The sequence below is a fragment of the Scyliorhinus canicula genome, chromosome 6 (assembly GCF_902713615.1).
Source record: "Scyliorhinus canicula chromosome 6, sScyCan1.1, whole genome shotgun sequence".
Classification (NCBI taxonomy): domain Eukaryota; kingdom Metazoa; phylum Chordata; class Chondrichthyes; order Carcharhiniformes; family Scyliorhinidae; genus Scyliorhinus; species Scyliorhinus canicula.
This window is the reverse complement of record NC_052151.1, coordinates 171,683,208-171,700,753: the sequence shown is the minus strand read 5'-3', so window position 1 is coordinate 171,700,753 and position 17,546 is coordinate 171,683,208. Positions and strand designations below refer to the sequence as shown.

General features: G+C 39.1%; 1 protein-coding gene across 3 annotated transcripts in view; it reads right to left on the bottom strand.

The window, feature by feature from the left end:
- fbxo9 (F-box protein 9) overlaps positions 1 to 17,546 on the bottom strand; it is a 118,956-nt gene that overhangs the window by 92,348 nt on the left and 9,062 nt on the right. The window contains exon 2 of one of the 3 annotated variants that reach the window (XM_038800440.1): positions 4,051 to 4,128. The exons of the other annotated variants lie outside the window; for them this stretch is intronic. Coding sequence (XP_038656368.1) covers positions 4,051 to 4,128 — 78 coding nt within the window. The remainder of the gene's footprint in view (positions 1 to 4,050; positions 4,129 to 17,546) is intronic. 3 annotated transcript variants of the gene reach the window in all.

The following is a 17,546-nucleotide window of genomic DNA, read 5'->3' as shown; positions in this document are numbered from 1 at the left end:
CTTTCAGGAGCAAGGAAAAGGAGTACGCCAGTCAGCTACAAAAGCAATAAGATAGCAGTGATACTTTTACAATTGTAGTTGTGAAATATTCTCAATTTAAAAGTATTCAAAAACTAACAATTTGCAGTGCACTTTTAGTACAATTCTAATACTCTGAATAAACATTTATAACATTTTAAAATACCTTAATAGCATTCCTAATGAAAAGATACTCGATAAAATACAAAACTATCCATTATACTTATGGTTAAAATTACAGTAAATTCAAAGGCTTTTCATTTTAGTTGTCTGTCAATTTAAATCAAAACCAAGCAAAACAGGCTAAATGAAAATTTGTTGCTTAATTTATATCTCAATCTGATTTATCAGCTAATTCAAAAATGTAAATGTTCTGAGATGAAGATCCTGATCAGGTAACAATCACCCTTGTGATTCATGTTGAACTGCATTATTAAGAAAGCAGCTAACTTTCTGGGGTTTCAAGTTTTAATTTCCTTCATCCTGTGTTTAAGCCCATCATTGTGTCACTCTCCACCACCCCAAACACATGAGCTCCTTTAGTTCTACAACATCACTCCATCTCTCTTTGTGGCTGCAGCTCTCCTGGTTTTACTGCCTGGGATTTCTTCCTTTGGCCTTTCACCTACTCCATCACCTGCCCCTCCTCATACACATCTCTTAGACCAAATCTTTAGCCATCCCCTCGAATGTCTGGTTCTTTGGTTTGAAATCCATTTTCCTCAAGTCTTTGTGAAGCACCTTGGGACAGCAGGTTATCATCTGACGTGGTCTTGTCGAACAGCTTTCTTTACGGCTGAGACACTTTACAAACAAATTATATTCCCACAAGTTGCACATTCTCCCTGTGTCTGTGTGGGTCTCACCCCCACAACCTAAAGATGTGCAGGGTTGGCCACTCTAAATTGCTCCTTAAATGGAAAACAAAGAATTGGGTACTTAAATTAATTTTAAAAAAATGACATTCCCACAAAAAAGCATTGACAAGTGAGTCCAACGTTTTTAATCTGGCTTTAAAAAAAGATGAAATAAAAATCAGAATGTGGAGTGAGGAGGATGGCTAAAGAGCAGACATTAGAACTGAGAGAAAAATTTAGGAAAGACAGAAGGAATTTTTTCTCTCAAAGATTGATCGACAGCTGCGAAGGGTAAATGTAGCGCAAAATATTGACTTGTTTAACAAAAAAAGAGGTTGGCTGTCATAAAGTAAAGATGATAGATAAATTTGGTATTCTAGAAAGAAAAGGGCTGAAGAGATTTCTGATCTAAACCTGCAACTTGAGACAAACTGCTTTCCTTTCTAAAGGCAGGTTTAATGCATTCACATGCCCGAAAAAATTTCTCCCTCTTCGGTCTGCAGACCCAGAATTTGTGTTACGTATAACTGACCAACAATTAATGATGAACAAGTCACACTATAAATCTCTACAATGACGCTATAAAGAATGAATTAGAAAACCAAAATTAACTTTAAACTTCGAGTAAATTGAGCTGAAAATGGTGACAAAAGTACAGTGACTTTGACTTGAATTGGAGATTTGTTATGTAATGCATTTGGCAATGTGTTAAGCAGAGATGAAGGATTTATAGGCAGCGTGTTAAGCAGAAGATGAAACATTTATTGACTGTGTTAAGCAGAGATAAAGGATTTAGTTTGAACTATTTAATGAGAACAGAAAGGAGATGCGACATAAACATATGTGGAAAGTGGTCTTGGTTCTCACATGACCAGTCCCATCCTCTTACAAAGGAATATAATATTATCTTGGTAGGAAATTGCTACACATTCATTGGTTGAAAGAAGTTACACAGCTCAGGAATTAGGTAAACAAGTAATTCAGAACAATTAAAATAGTTAAATAGCTGTGAAACTTAGGATCGTGGTAAGCCTGGCACATCTGAACAAAACTTAAATTTACATAAAGTTCCTCATGGCAGAAGTAACAGGAAGAGGCGGTCATCAATTAGGAAAAGGAATTTGGAGCAAGGAGTCCGAAGGCATGATAGAAGAAAATTTTTCAATAATTTGGGCTTTACTTGAACTTCCGTTTCCAAAAAACTGTGCAAACCAAATTTGCGGTATTAATGCGGACAGCGAGTTCTTGGATGCCAAAACCCCCCAGCCATGGACAATTAAGAGGTAACAAATGACATTAAAGTAAGAGGAAGCAAAATTGCAAAATGTAGGGCGGCACGGTGGTGCAGTGGTTAGCACTGCTGCCGAGTGCACCGGGTCACTGTACGTGTGGAGTTGCAAATTCTCCCTGTGTCTGTGTGGGTTTCACCCCCACAACCCAAAGATGTGCAGGGTAGGTGGATTGGCCGCACCAAATTGTCCCTTAATTGGAAAAAAATAATTGGGGACTCGAAATTTTTTTTTAAAATGCAAAAAGTAGCACAGCTCCAGGTTAAAAGAAAAGAAACAAAGAACAGCAAAGGGTGATAAGACATAATGGGAGCTCCAAAAAAGCCAGGAGATCAAAATCTATACAAAAATTATAATTATAGTTGGAAAAAAAAGTGGTCAGGAGCAACATGGGCCTCTTGCAAACTGATAGTATGAATGAAAACAAGGAAATGCTGCTCCGCTCAAGTTTTGCATTAGTTTTGATAGAAGAGGTTTAGCATGCTGGACATCCCATGGAAATTAATTTGAAATACACTTGGTAATACAGATCTTGAGTATTGTTGAAAAGACACAGGCCGTTGAAGAGTTTTTGTTTACACTCATGAAGACAGTGACTGAAATGCCAAATTTCAAAGGGTGCAATAATTTATACAGCATGAGGAAAGGATGCTCAGTGGTTGGCAGGTCTGCTGATTGGTCAAGGTACTGGCATGGTGAATGCACCAGGAGAATGAGATACCTGGGCTCGTTCAACAAATGCTGCCCAATTGCAGAATCACATCTGACATGAGATATTATCTTCTCAATTTTGTAACCATGAACTGGTTGAGTACAGGGAATACTCTGCTTATTGTGAACAGTTGAAGGGATGCGCCATTTGATACGATCTGCCAATTGTTGGGATGACCTACAAACTTGGCATTGCATTGGCAACGAATTTATAGATATCCCTTATTTGTGCGGTGGGTCGACATCTTTTTGGCAACATTCTGCGAGTGGAAAATAATACTACTCAACCAGCTGTACTTGCTGAACAATTCCGGTGTGCTAAGAACAATACAAACAACCAATTTAAGATTATCAGTTGAGCTTGTAATGTAGTTCACTTTTGCTTGCTACAAGCTACATATACATATATTCATATCAGTTATGAACATGTTGAGATGCATCAACCAGACAGACAGCTGCAACAACAGAAATGTGAACTCTTGTATAAATGTAAAACTCTACCCAAGGTCATTGGAGGATTTGCACAAATTGATGATTTTTCAAACAATATCTTATCAGCATTAGCCTATTTGTTTCAAAGAGGTTAATGCTGGTGTTAAAGCCAATCAAAAATCTTGTCTACAGCAATTGACTATGGTATGTGGTGAATCAGTTGTGTTTCAAAGTTAATGCTTATGTTTCCTACCCTGTATACTTAAGTACAATTGGGTTGACTTAATTTAGTCCTGATTGCATGCTACACTGTTAGAAATGCCAATTGAGGTGCAAATCGGAGGCCAGGTGCTCACATGGACATGATAAACTACGTGACACAATCCTAAAAAAATGCTCTGGTTAATATTTCTCAACTACCATCGCAAACACAGATTATCTGACATTAATGTTTGCCAGACTGGCTGTTGTGTCTCCTACAATACAACAATGACTCAACGACTATACATCAAAACCACTTCAATGGATGGGAGGTGCTTTAGAGCGTCTTGAAGTTGGATTTTTATTTATTTACAATATTATTGCATAAACTGTTAATAATCAAGGACCAACAAAATTCTATTTCTGTTGTAGATTGTTAAATAGAATTCCTTGGCAAATGTACGTGTGCTCTACAATTCTGGCAGTCTGCTGCAATAGGAAAACTGGTTTTAATTATTTTAAAAGCAAAGCAAGGTTTCTACCTGAAGGTTTGCTTCTTCAGGCCTTTCATTTTCGTCAGCATCAATGACACCTGTATAGTTATCTTTTTCACTGTCTACCTGTTAACAGAAGAACAAATTGTTCTTATTAGTTACATGTAGCAAACCTAGAGGCATCAAAGGTCTGAAGGTTTCAGCAGCAGATATGCTGAAGTAGGGGCTGAAATGGATGATACTATGGAAGTGGAAGTAAGCAATCTTATGGAGAGAAAATGGGACTGAAAACACAACCTGGGGCCAAATAGGACTCTGAGGTCGCGAACAGTATGGTTCAGACTCAGAGTGGCCAGGAAATGGAATGGAATGGAATGGTTGATTTGTGGTCTCGGCTTAAATGTTTGCTGGAAAAGCTTGTAAACACACACTGTCCAAACTGGAGTGAAGAATTACTTAATTGTCGAGACCCAGCAGGGCAGAAATTGTCCATAAAACTATAAGCTATTATTTCTTCAGAAAAGAACAACCAAGCAGTTTTTTTTTAATTTTTAAAGAAATCAATTACAGTATAGAAATAAAATCCAAAGTGAACAAAATGTAAATTTGGAGCTTGAGAAGCTGTTGGGAGTACTGAAACTCAGTTTAAGTCATCATCAAAAATGAAAACAATTTTGAAAAGTGCTGCAAATCTGGCCACTGTAATTATGTGCTTTCAGTTACTGGGAAAAATAAACTGAACAGTGCAAGGGAGTGAAATTTGAGAGTTAATTACCGGTAAACAAAATATCATGTGGGGAAAAATGTTTACCTTGATGTTGAGATCTGTGATTTGTAAACTGTACAAATGCTAATTCAGTATGCATTTAGTGAGGAAATATGGACAGTCGATATATTTGTCAGTTCATGTATGCGTGCTACATATACTAATACTGAAGTGTACAGCAGAATTGCTTTTGCTCCCTAGTTGATATCTAAAAATGTCAATCAGAACAAAATAGTGTTCCTGGATATAAATCGCTGAATTATTTAATGGTTCCCAACTAGTAGATGAATATGGAATAATCATATCATAAATAGTTGCTTGGAATCAGTGGGAAGCGTAGCTGCTTAGGATTACAAAAAATCACGAAAAGACAGAGCTCAGGAGAGGTTACGATAGTCCCCATCTCACAAAATATGACACAGTGTATGGAAAGGCTCAGTAAACCAAGGTCCACCACACTAAGAAAACAAAAAGGGACAGTCAATAGGGAATTAAAGGTGCTATATTTAAATGCCCGCAGTGTACGGAAAAAGGTAGATGAGCTTGTGGCCCAGATTGTGACTGGCAGGTATGATGTGGTAGGCATCACAGAGACGTGGTTGCAGGGGGTTCAGGACTGGCAGTTAAACATCCAGGGATTTACAACCTATCGAAAAGACAGAGAGGTGGGTAGAGGGGGCGGGGTTGCCTTGTTAATTAGAAATGAAATTAAATCAATAGCACTAAACGACATAGGGTCAGACGATGTGGAGTCTGTGTGGGTAGAGTTGAGGAACCACAAAGGCAAAAAAACCATAATGGGAGTTATGTACAGGCCTCCTGACAGTGGTCAGGACCAGGGGCACAAAATGCACCAAGAAATAGAAAGGGCATGTCAGAAAGGCAAGGTCACAGTGATCATGGGGGACTTCAATATGCAGGTGGACTGGGTAAATAATGTTGCCAGTGGACCCAAAGAAAGGGAATTCATTGAATGTTTACAGGATGGCTTTTTGGAACAGCTTGTGATGGAGCCCACGAGGGAACAGGCTATTCTGGACATATGTGTTATGTAATGAGCCAGAATTGATAAAAGATCTTAAAGTAAGGGAACACTTAGGAAGCAGTGATCATAATATGGTAGAATTCAGTCTGCAATTTGAAAGAAAGAAGGTAGAATCAGATGTAAAGGTTTTACAGTTAAATAAAGGTAATTACAGGCGCATGAGGGAGGAACTGACAAAAATCGACTGGAAGCAGAGCCTAGTGGGAAAGACAGTAGAACAGCAATGGAAGGAGTTTCTGGGAGTAATTGAGGACACAGTGCAGAGGTTCATCCCAAAGAAAAGAAAGGTTATCAGAGGGAGGATTAGGCAGCCATGGCTGACAAAGGAAGTCAGGGAATGCATCAAGGCAAAAGAGAGAGCCTATAATGTGGCAAAGAGTAGTGGGAAGTCAGAATATTGGGAAGGCTACAAAAACAAACAGAGGATAACAAAGAGAGAAATAAGGAAGGAGAGGATCAAATATGAAGGTAGGCTAGCCAGTAACATTAGGAATGATAGTAAAAGTTTCTTTAAATACATTAAAAACAAACGAGAGGCAAAAGTAGACATTGGGCCGCTCCAAAATGACGCTGGTAATCTAGTGATGGGAGACAAGGAAATAGCTGAGGAACTTAATAAGTACTTTGCGTCAGTCTTCACAGTAGAAGACATGAGTAATATCCCAACAATTCAGGAAAGTCAGGGGGCAGAGTTGAATATGGTTGCCATCACAAAGGAGAAGGTGCTAGAGAAACTAAAAGGTCTGAAAATTGATAAATCTCCGGGCCCAGATGGGCTACATCCTAGAGTTCTAAAGGAGATAGCTGAAGAAATAGTGGAGGCGTTAGTTATGATCTTTCAAAAGTCACTGGAATCAGGGAAAGTCCCAGAGGATTGGAAAATCGCTGTTGTAACCCCCTGTTCAAGAAGGGAACAAGAAAAAAGATGGAAAATTATAGGCCAATTAGCCTAACCTCGGTTGTTGGCAAAATTCTAGAATCCATCGTTAAGGATGAGATTTCTAAATTCTTGGAAGTGCAGGGTCGGATTAGGACAAGTCAGCATGGATTTAGTAAGGGGAGGTCGTGCCTGACAAACCTGTTAGAGTTCTTTGAAGAGATAACAAATAGGTTAGACCAAGGAGAGCCAATGGATGTTATCTATCTTGACTTCCAAAAGGCCTTTGACAAGGTGCCTCACGGGAGACTCCTGAGTAAAATAAGGGCCCATGGTATTCGAGGCAAGGTACTAACATGGATTGACGATTGGCTGTCAGACAGAAGGCAGAGAGTTGGGATAAAAGGTTCTTTTTCGGAATGGCAACCGGTGACAAGTGGTGTCCCGCAGGGTTCAGTGTTGGGGCCACAGCTGTTCTCTTTATATATTAACGATCTAGATGACGGGACTGGGGGCATTCTGGCCAAGTTTGCCGATGATACAAAGATAGGTGGAGGGGCAGGTAGTATTGAGGAGGTGGGGAGGCTGCAGAAAGATTTAGACAGTTTAGGAGAATGGTCCAAGAAGTGGCTGATGAAATTCAACGTGGGCAAGTGCGAGGTCTTGCACTTTGGAAAAAAGAATAGAGGCATGGACTATTTTCTAAACGGTGACAAAATTCATAATGCTAAAGTGCAAAGGGACTTGGGAGTCCTAGTCCAGGATTCTCTAAAGGTAAACTTGCAGGTTGAGTCCGTAATTAAGAAAGCAAATGTAATGTTGTCATTTATCTCAAGAGGCTTGGAATATAAAAGCAGGGATGTACTTCTGAGGCTTTATAAAGCACTAGTTAGGCCCCATTTAGAATACTGTGAGCAATTTTGGGCCCCATACCTCAGGAAGGAAATACTGGCACTGGAGCGGGTCCAGCGGAGATTCACACGGATGATCCCAGGAATGGTAGGCCTAACATACGATGAACGTCTGAGGATCGTGGGATTATATTCATTGGAGTTTAGGAGGTTGAGGGGAGATCTAATAGAAACGTACAAGATAATGAATGGCTTGGATAGGATGGACGTAGGGAAGTTGTTTCCATTAGCAGGGGAGACTAGGACGCGGGGGAACAGCCTTAGAATAAAAGGGAGTCACTTTAGAACAGAGATGAGGAGAAATTTCTTCAGCCAGAGAGTGGTAGGTCTGTGGAATTCATTGCCACAGAGGGCGGTGGAGGCCGGGACATTGAGTGTCTTTAAGACAGAAATTGATAAATTCTTGATTTCTCGAGGAATTAAGGGCTATGGTGAGAGAGCGGGTAAATGGAGTTGAAATCAACCATGATTGAATGGTGGAGTGGGCTCGATGGGCCGAATGGCCTTAGAACATAGAACAGTACAGCACAGAACAGGCCCTTCGGCCCTCGATATCGTGCCGAGCAATGATCACCCTACTTAAACCCACGTAACCCGTATCCCAACAATCCCCCCATTAACCTTACACTACGGGCAATTTAGCATGGCCAATCCACCTAACCCGCACATCTTTGGACTGTGGGAGGAAACCGGAGCACCCGGAGGAAACCCACGCACACACGGGGAGGACGTGCAGACTCCAGACAGACAGTGACCCAGCCGGGAATCGAACCTGGGACCCTGGAGCTGTGAAGCATTGATGCTAACCACCATGCTACCGTGAGGCCCCTTACTTCCACTCCTATGTCTTATGGTAGCGCAGACCTTGAACATTGCTGAAGCTTTTCACCTTTCACTTATCAGGACAAAGGCAAGCATGCAAAGTTTCAAACGATCATAACTATTTATACTACAGTAAAAAAGGGTGCTGATTGGTTGGCAAGTCAACTCAGTTTTGCTGAAGCGTTGCCGTGGAGAAATCAACGGGAGACTAGGTTCCAAGCTCCTGGGTAATTCAAAAATGGCACACGGCTTGAACATGTCCCTTTTTTATTTAAGCATAGAACAGGCCCTGTACGTGAATATATGTCATTTCTAGCAAGTGTAAATAAGCCACATTCCGAGCTCGACCCACAATCTTAAATTGGTCATTTTGCAGCTATCAGTGCGCTCAGGACTTTTCCACAGGTACTGTCTAATCATCGAGTGACATCTAACAGTAGGCATTTTGTTTTGGGTTTTGCAAACACGGATTGGTTGATTCCAGTCTGTACTTTGCCCGTTACGAACTGAAGGAACATGCTGCTCGATTCGATCAGCTGACCACAGCGATGGAGAGTCTACATATCTGGAATCGCACTGACACTGAAATTCTTACACTACATTTCTCAATCTTGTGGCAAGTCTGTTTGGACTAACAGCAGCATCTTGCTAGTGGAAAATACCACTTGCATAGCAGGAGCATAAAATGGCTTGCTTAACACGTTGCACAAATGTTTGAAATACTTTACTTTTCTAGGGTACGCAGACTGGGCACTTCCAGTTCCAAAAGTCGCTTCCTTAGGCCCATTTTCAAATTCACATGACACACAACAAATAATGACCTGATCACGATAGTCATCGCCCTGCGGGATATCTCTGAAGCAGGAGATTTTTGCTTCAATCTTACACCATGAGCAAATAGATCAGGTCCTATTTTCCATGTTGCTGATCAGACCAATCCATTCTGCATATGGATGCAGAAATAGTCTGCGAAGCTACCTTTGGAATCAAGTTCCATTTATAAGCTGATGGCAGCCAATTTGATCTCTTTGCCGGTCTCCTTCATCGAAAGACTAAAAGAATCTTTTCCAACTGTCAGTTCGACATTAAGACCTGCATAAGCCAAAGTTTTCTTTATTTTGAATCCCGCGAGCAGCTATTTGGTTGTCTCCATCCCCCAGACCCTGGTATGTTACGTTGGGTTAAGCAAATTACAGAACATTGACTGTCAGCTCTAATATTCTCTCACCAAGACTGATTTCTTCCAGCCCCACAACTGTTGACTCCCGTTGCCAATCTTTGACCCTTCTCCATCACTTCTGCTTCACATTCAGCCCAATGTTCCAGCACTTGAACTCTTTTCCCAGTTCCCCCAATTTTGTCACCAAACTCCTATGCTTTCAAAATCCCTCACCTCAATAGTGGTCTTGGTTGCCTCAACCTTACCATCTCCATTTGTTTTTCCTACTTGATATCTCAGAGTGCTTGCCATTAATGAGGACATCTTCCTGCATATTGCTGCTGTTGTTACTTTCTTGGCACAATTTTCTTGTCAGTGAGTTTCATCAGCCGCACTCAGATGGGATTATATTTCTACAACATACATCAATTACTACAACAAAGATTGTCAGAGTTACCATCTGTTTCCATAGCCTCTAAAGATATAACAACTTGAGTAACCTGTGATGGGCAACAATTAACCTGGATTAACATACACACTTTGCACCAGCTAAAACTGATTAACTTTTGAAAACTGGATTGATAACTTTAAACATTAAACAATTTATAAACAAATACGTTTCCCATGCATTTGCCTAATTAGCCAAAACAACCAGATGCCTTAAAAACAGCATTCAAATCTGCTACACTCTCAGATAATGTGCTTTGTATTGTGCAACACCCTAAATTTGATTCAAGAAATTCCCCAAAGAACCAGGTCTAAATGATATTGATAAGAGAAGTTCTGATATAGTATTTGTAAAAATAAATTTATCACACTTAAAATAAAATTAAGCAAAGAGAACATGATTAATGTTAACAGCCAATAGTTACAATATATTTCACCCTGGTTTCTGAAATGCAGACCAACATTTGAAACAACTTTCAATTCCTCTTCCCCAAAAATCAAGTAAATAACCATTGACCTCACTTATTCAACAGCAAAGGCATACAGCTTAGTGCCAGCGAAAAATGAAGTGTACCAAACTTTCTTCTCCATCACTTCTGCTGCACATTCGGCCTCAATGTTCCAGCACTTGAACTCTTTTCCCAGTTCCCCCAATTTTGTGACTACACTCCTGTGCTTTCAAATGCCTTCACTTCAATAGTGGTATTGGTTGCCTCAACATGACCATCTCCTTGTGTTTCTTCCTGCTTGATATCTCAGGGCAGTTGCCATTAATGAGGACATCTTCTGCTTCCTGCATATTGCTGCTGTTGTTACTTTTTCGGCACAATTTTCTTGTCAGTAATGGCAAAATAATAGTGTAGCATGGTAATAATACCAATTTCTTTAAAGTAGCATATTTGGCGACTTATTGCAACCAATGGCCAAAAAAATTTACCCATGCTTTTCTTAATATTCATATGCCGCAAATAAAAAAAATACATTCCACACCTTTGGCCTTATTTCCTGCTGTCATTTTAAAAAAAAAATCAAGCTTTAATATCAATTTTGTTCATTCTAAATTCTTCTGTCAATTGACTCATCGTAATGTAACGCCCAGTTTCAGCCACTAATTGGCTCTTTATGACTGTCCTTCCCACAACCTGCTCAAATGGTGCAACCGTTTGAGTATTTCCACATAGTTTTTCCTTCATAATTGAAATTTCTATTGTCCAAAAGTATTGTATCAAAATTCAGGAAACTGGTAGGATTTGCTAAATAAATAAAAAAGACCAAAATCCATCGAGCTGATCTTCTCCCAAACTGGTTGTCACACGGTACAATAATAATGGTGTGGCAAGGAAAACGCCGTGTGGAGCTTTGGAGATCACCTGTTCAAGGTCACCTGTTCCACCTGAGCAAGGAACATTGGAACACAGGACTTCAGAGTTGGCCATTCAGTCCTTCAAATCTGCTCCACCATTCCATAAAATCAGCACTGATCTGGTTGTTCTCTCAACTCCACTTTGCCATCTGACCTCCACAATCCTTGGTCCCTTTTACTGATCAAAAAACTGCCAAACTCTGCCTTAAATAAATTCAATCACTCTGCCTTCACTGCTTTTATTTGGAAGAGAATTACACTTATTAATAACTGAGAACTTTTTCCTCCTCATCTCAAAACAAACGACCTCTTATTAAAAGGTGTTCTCTAGTTCAGGTCTCTCTCAAGTGGAAACACCCTCCCCAGATCTATCCTATCAAGTCCACTCTGGATCTTATATATTTCAATCAGATTGCTTCTCATTTTTGTAATCTAATGGATATCGGCCCAATCTGTTCAAGCTTTCTTCAGAAGAGTCCCTCATCCCAGGATTGAGGAGTGAACTTTCTCTGGACTGCTTCTAATGCAATAATATTCTCCCCAATAAGGAGACCAAAACTCTGCTCAGTTTAAGGTATGGTCTCACTAAGGCCCCATATTTTCATAAAACTTCCCTACTTTTATATTCCATTCCCCTTTTCCCAGCACCATTTCTCTTGTGATAGTTTTAAGTTCTTCCTTCCCATTCACCTGTTGACTTGCAAGTATCTTTGGGAAGTTTTCCAAGACCTTTACAGTGAAGACAGAAAAAATATTGGTTTAAAGCCCCAGCCACTTCCTTGTTTTGCATTATCAATTCCACAGACTCGATTCTCTAGAGGACAAACATGAGGTTTAGTTACTCTTGAAACTCTATCTGCTTTCATATTACTAGCTGGCTTTCTCTCACACTCTACTTTCTCCCTATTTTTTAATCTTTCTTTGCTGGTTCTTAAAATTCTGACCCATCGCTAACTTTTGCAGATTTGTCCAGTGGAGCTTTTCTTTCTGACTGGGATAAATTTTGTTAAGTGTGAATAAATATCTCCATAAAAGTCTGCCACAGCATCTCTACTCTCCTACGTTTTAACCTCGCGTTTCACATACATTTTATGAATTCACTCTCGCACAACTGACTTCTTATCGTTACTATTTGTTATTTCTTGGGATGAATACAGGATATTTTTATATATATTGTGTCTGTTCCAGGAATGTTATTAAAATAATTTAGATTAAAATATCCAGATTATATGTTAGCTAAAGGTGTGAACAGCTAGGCAGGCTGTGGTCACTCATGAGGGTGGATGGGTCTGTTTTTGGTTTTGTTTTCAGCCCTGCCCTGTGTCTGTTGTTTTTAGTTTTGTTTCCAGCCCTGCCCTGTTGCTTTAGTTTCGTTTCCAGCACTTCCCTGTGCCTGTTGTTTTGAGTTTCTTTTTAGAGTTCTGCTCTGGATTCTGTAAAACGGTTTGTTTCTTAGACTGTCTTTTGTAAGCTTCTCTCCCAAGGACATTGTGAATAAATATGTAAGCCACCAAGTGTTAACTTTATTAATAAGCACCATTTGATCGGTGTTTGTGGATTTTGCTTAATTGAAATTGAAAGCTCGAAGACCTTGCCATTTTTAAAAAAAGAGCTGTTTAACTGCTTATTGAAAAGGCTATTTTTCCTGGATATTAATGGGGTTAATCCTGTAGTCATAAGAAAGTTTGTTTTAATATACAAGATCCACTGTGGTCAGTGGAAGCTTTGACAAAGGGTCACCCAGACGTGAAAAGTTAGCTCCCTTCTCTCTCTACAAAGATGCTGTCAGACCTGCTGAGATTGTCCAGCATTTTCTGTGTCAATGGAATCACTCTTGGAGTGAAGTATCCTTTCCTCAGTTTACAAACTAACCAATTGTTGGGATGTTGTCCCGTTTCATAATATAAATTGGGGTCTGGTCCGGTACCGTAATACTTGTACCTGAACTGTTTCCACATCTTTGTCTTTGGAGCCAATGTCATCTCTCACTTCTGTGCTCATGATGTCCTTAAATTAATCAAATTTGCATTCGAATAAGTCAATATTAACTGCTTCCATCATGGCCCAGGGCGGCTGTTCTATAGACTGACTACTCGCCCACTGGAATATTGTTTCCATTGATTAATTTTGAATTCACCATGAAAGTTGTCATTTGAAAATGTTAAAAGCCTTTACTAAAATCCTAGGTATTATAAATATTTTCTTGGGTTTAGCAATGCAGATCATTCCCATTAGTGATGAATGTCTTACATTTGGGAATGTATCCATATTGTTTACATCATATAATGATCTCAGTCACAAATGTAACTCAATCCTTTTTATTTTTTCTCCCTATTTTTCAAACTGATAAAGCACTCATCCAGAACTTTCTTGGTGTAACGGTTCCAGCAATATCTTTCTTTTGGACTACTTCTCATCGCAAAAACGAACCTACATCTTAGATCTTGATGCAAGATCCACAGTTAGGTATCTTGTTTAAAACCTTGCTGGCTGCCCTTCTGTCATATTTTTCATTCTGCTCTTGGACAGTGAAGCACATGGTGGCACTGATTTCCTCCCAGTTAGGGATTGACCATGAGTTCAGAAACCAGCTCCTCTCCTCATCCTCCTTTGATGTATCGGTTTAATCATATTGCCTATTGTTCTAAAAACCAATGGAGGGAACCTTGGCTGATGGGCCTGGGGACAGAACGGACACTCACTATCAGCTTGGAATCAAAAAGTGCAGTTACATGCCAGAAACTGAATTGTATAACTTCAGTAAACGTTTTGAAAAGGTAAGCTCCATAAAGAGACTGTCGCAAGATCATATTTCAAAAACATAACTCAATCACCAGATTTTCTCTAAAATATAAAAAGGCAAATTTCGAAGGTAAACAAAAATCTTCTGGGGGGTGGGGTGAACTGACTTTAAAAAAAAAAAGATTTGTGAGCTGTTTTATTTTAAATGTTGGTCACCGATTTTAAAAGTTCTGGATTGTTTTGACTGCTGGAATTTGTCTCAGCTGCCACAACGTGGGCAGAGTTTTTAGAGCAGATTGCTGGGAGTGGCCTGAAGCCTCTTCATTGAGATGGACTGACCTCTTGACTTAAAAAAAACTTTTATTTTGCAGTTGCAAACCATCAACTAGGCAGAGAAAAGCCTCAAGGAAGAGCTGTATTATTGTAATAAAGTTGTGTTAACACAAGCACGGCAGAGGTATGCCACTGATTGAATGTTCTCTTCACTTTCTTAATATTACCTCTCCTTATTCTTCCTTCAAAATGCATTACTTCTCAACTCTATGTATTAAATTTCACCTGTCATGTGTCTGCTCATTTCAACTGTTTGTCTGTGCTCTCCTGAAGTCTGCTGCCATCTCCTCACTGTTTATGACAGTTCCAAGTTTGTCCACTGAAGAAATTGTGCCCCCTACACACTTCCAACTCCGTAATGTTTTTTTTTTAAAGTTGGATTTTGAAAGTTAACAAAATCCTGTGGAAAAATGAGTCGGATGTATTGGTGGGGGAGGGGAAACAAGACTATGGGTGAGATGAGTGACAGCAGAGTGGGAGGACAACAGAGATAGAACAGGTACTTTAATGGGGAAGGCATTAGGCTATTGATGGAACTAAGAGTATGATAGGCAGTCGGGTGATGAGACTGTGAAGTAATTAGGATGCAAAAGTAGTGAAGAGATTGGGAGAAGGGAGCAAGAAAGGCAGCCTCCAAGGGCCACACTTTCCCCAACGGAAAAGGCAGCCTACAGCAACTCATGGCACCTCATTAATTTACCTACCACACAATCTAGAGCAACCCCACCCCTTACAAAGGAAAGAAAAAGATATAATGAGAAGATACAATGAAACAAAAGGATAGAGAAAGTAAGAGAGAAATCGTATTTTTTTATTTACTGTACCCAAGTTATCCAAATTGTATTCTCCATGTTTGGGTCAAATTTTACCTTTATATAACAGTGACAAATCTAATATGTACAGGTAGGTAACACATGAATCAAATGAGATTCAATAACAGTGTGGGGCAAAGAAAACAAAAGCACTCAAAAATAAACCAGTAGAAGGAGAAGCAGGAATTAACTGATCAACTCAAATTATTTTGAGAATGGTTTTGGCTATCTTGGTATCATCACCAGCATTATTTATTGAGTATGGCTGTGTCAAAAGTACCAAAATCTGCAAACGCTACAAGAAAATGATTGAACTTACAGGAATTATGTTTAAACCTCTTGTGTCAATATTTTCCAGTTGGAGAACTGCATCTGTGCAAGGTAACTCAGTTATCATGGGGGTGCCCAGACTACCACTCGCAGATGCAGACTAATCAATTTCCAGGCTAAAGATTTAACAAGCGTCAGTATCTATTACTGACAGATATACTACCTCAAAAGTATTCCACTTAGTTTATGAGCACTTACTAATTCATACACTCTGGTGCATCAAAAAAAAATTAATATGAAAACACCCTGTGAAACGACTATCAGAAGCAGTTATGATTATTTAAAATATGTTTGCATGAAACTTAAATAATATTACAAGGCAACTGTAGTTTTTCTTAAGAAATGTTGTCTTCTTGTAATTTGCAATTAACTGTGACCAAACTTGATGACAACTGAAGAGAAAGACTCGCAAACATTGGGAAATTTGAACAGGAATACCTTGGAAGATGATTTAATGTTCCAAATGGAAGAACAGCTCCATTTATTTATTTTTTAACCAAATTAACCAAAATACACGGTGAGGGAGGATTATTGAAGAAAAAACTGAAAATATAAGGAAATACTCAGCAGTTTAGCTAGATTCTACGAAGAGAAAAACAGAATTAATGTTTCAGGTCAGTTACCGTTGCTAGTTCTGAAGAAAGGCCGTGGTCTTGAAACATTAAATATTTTCAATTCCAGAGGTGCTGCGAGACCCACTTTTCTTTTTATTTCATATTTCCAACATTCACAGCATTTTGCTTAAGGATTATTGACATTTTGGAGGAAGTTCTGAATAAAGGTCCTGATTTAAATATGATTTTTATGGTAACATCAAGTACTGCTCCAGAGATTAAAGGTGAACAATGAGATATGCACGTGGTCGAGGTTTGTCTTATGTTGAGTTTTGCTACAAATATCTATATTCTTAATAAGTAGATGATTGGAATGAAGAGCTGCTCCCCATATTACATGTGCATGCATGAAAGTTTTTTAAAAATCTGCATTGGGCAAGAAAAAGTGTCTGGTTATTTTCCAGGGCCTAATCAAAAACCATACCCTTTGGGAATCAATATGAATTTTATCCCAAATTCTGAAGTGAAAATGCGAGCCACCTGTTGTAGGTATTGCTCACACCACTAAAACTATTTATAAATATACGGTCAAGGGTACAAGATAGGAGCTGGCTCCATGCTCAAGTCTGCAAATGGCTCGGTTCTGCACTGACCCCAAAGTATTCTCATTCTTCACTGTGTGGGTGGTACTAAACTCAGTCCCACCCTAAATGTCCCAGACCCTTACATTACACTAACCATGAAACTTTGTGACTTGACTCAGGAAATATTAAAATGCCAAAAGAAGATTCTTGATGATTTTAGTTTCAAGAATTTGTCTTATTGATTTTTTTTCCTTCTGGGTTGATAAAAGTAGTTGATTTTGATATACTCTTCAGCTACAGGTGTACTGACATTCAAAATAGAGGATCTGAATTTCACATGTATTATTCACTTTTGGAAGACCTTACATCTCAAACAATTACACTCAAGAAATATAGCAGTTTCCCCTCGATTAGCTAAACTCAGCTATGATTATCTAGAACAAACTCAAGTTAAAGTAACCAGATAACATTATCCTAATTTCCTGCTGCTCCTTTGTGCCATTTGTTTCGGTTGTTTTTCATACCAAGCCCTCGTTGACTCACCACTTATTTATGGAGCATCTTTCTAATTTCAAAAACAGATTCACACGTTTGGGACCAAAGAAAAGAATCCTCCGTCAACCTTAATATGAAACTTAAGTGTAGCTACAATTTTCTTTTCAAATTGATGACTATGTATATACACACATCTATCGCAAGTGGGTGGAAATTTAAAGCAAGATCTGGTTAAAGGCAAACAATTTGCAAATTTATAGAAGTTTCCCAATTATATTCAATACATTGTTGAGAAAACATGATA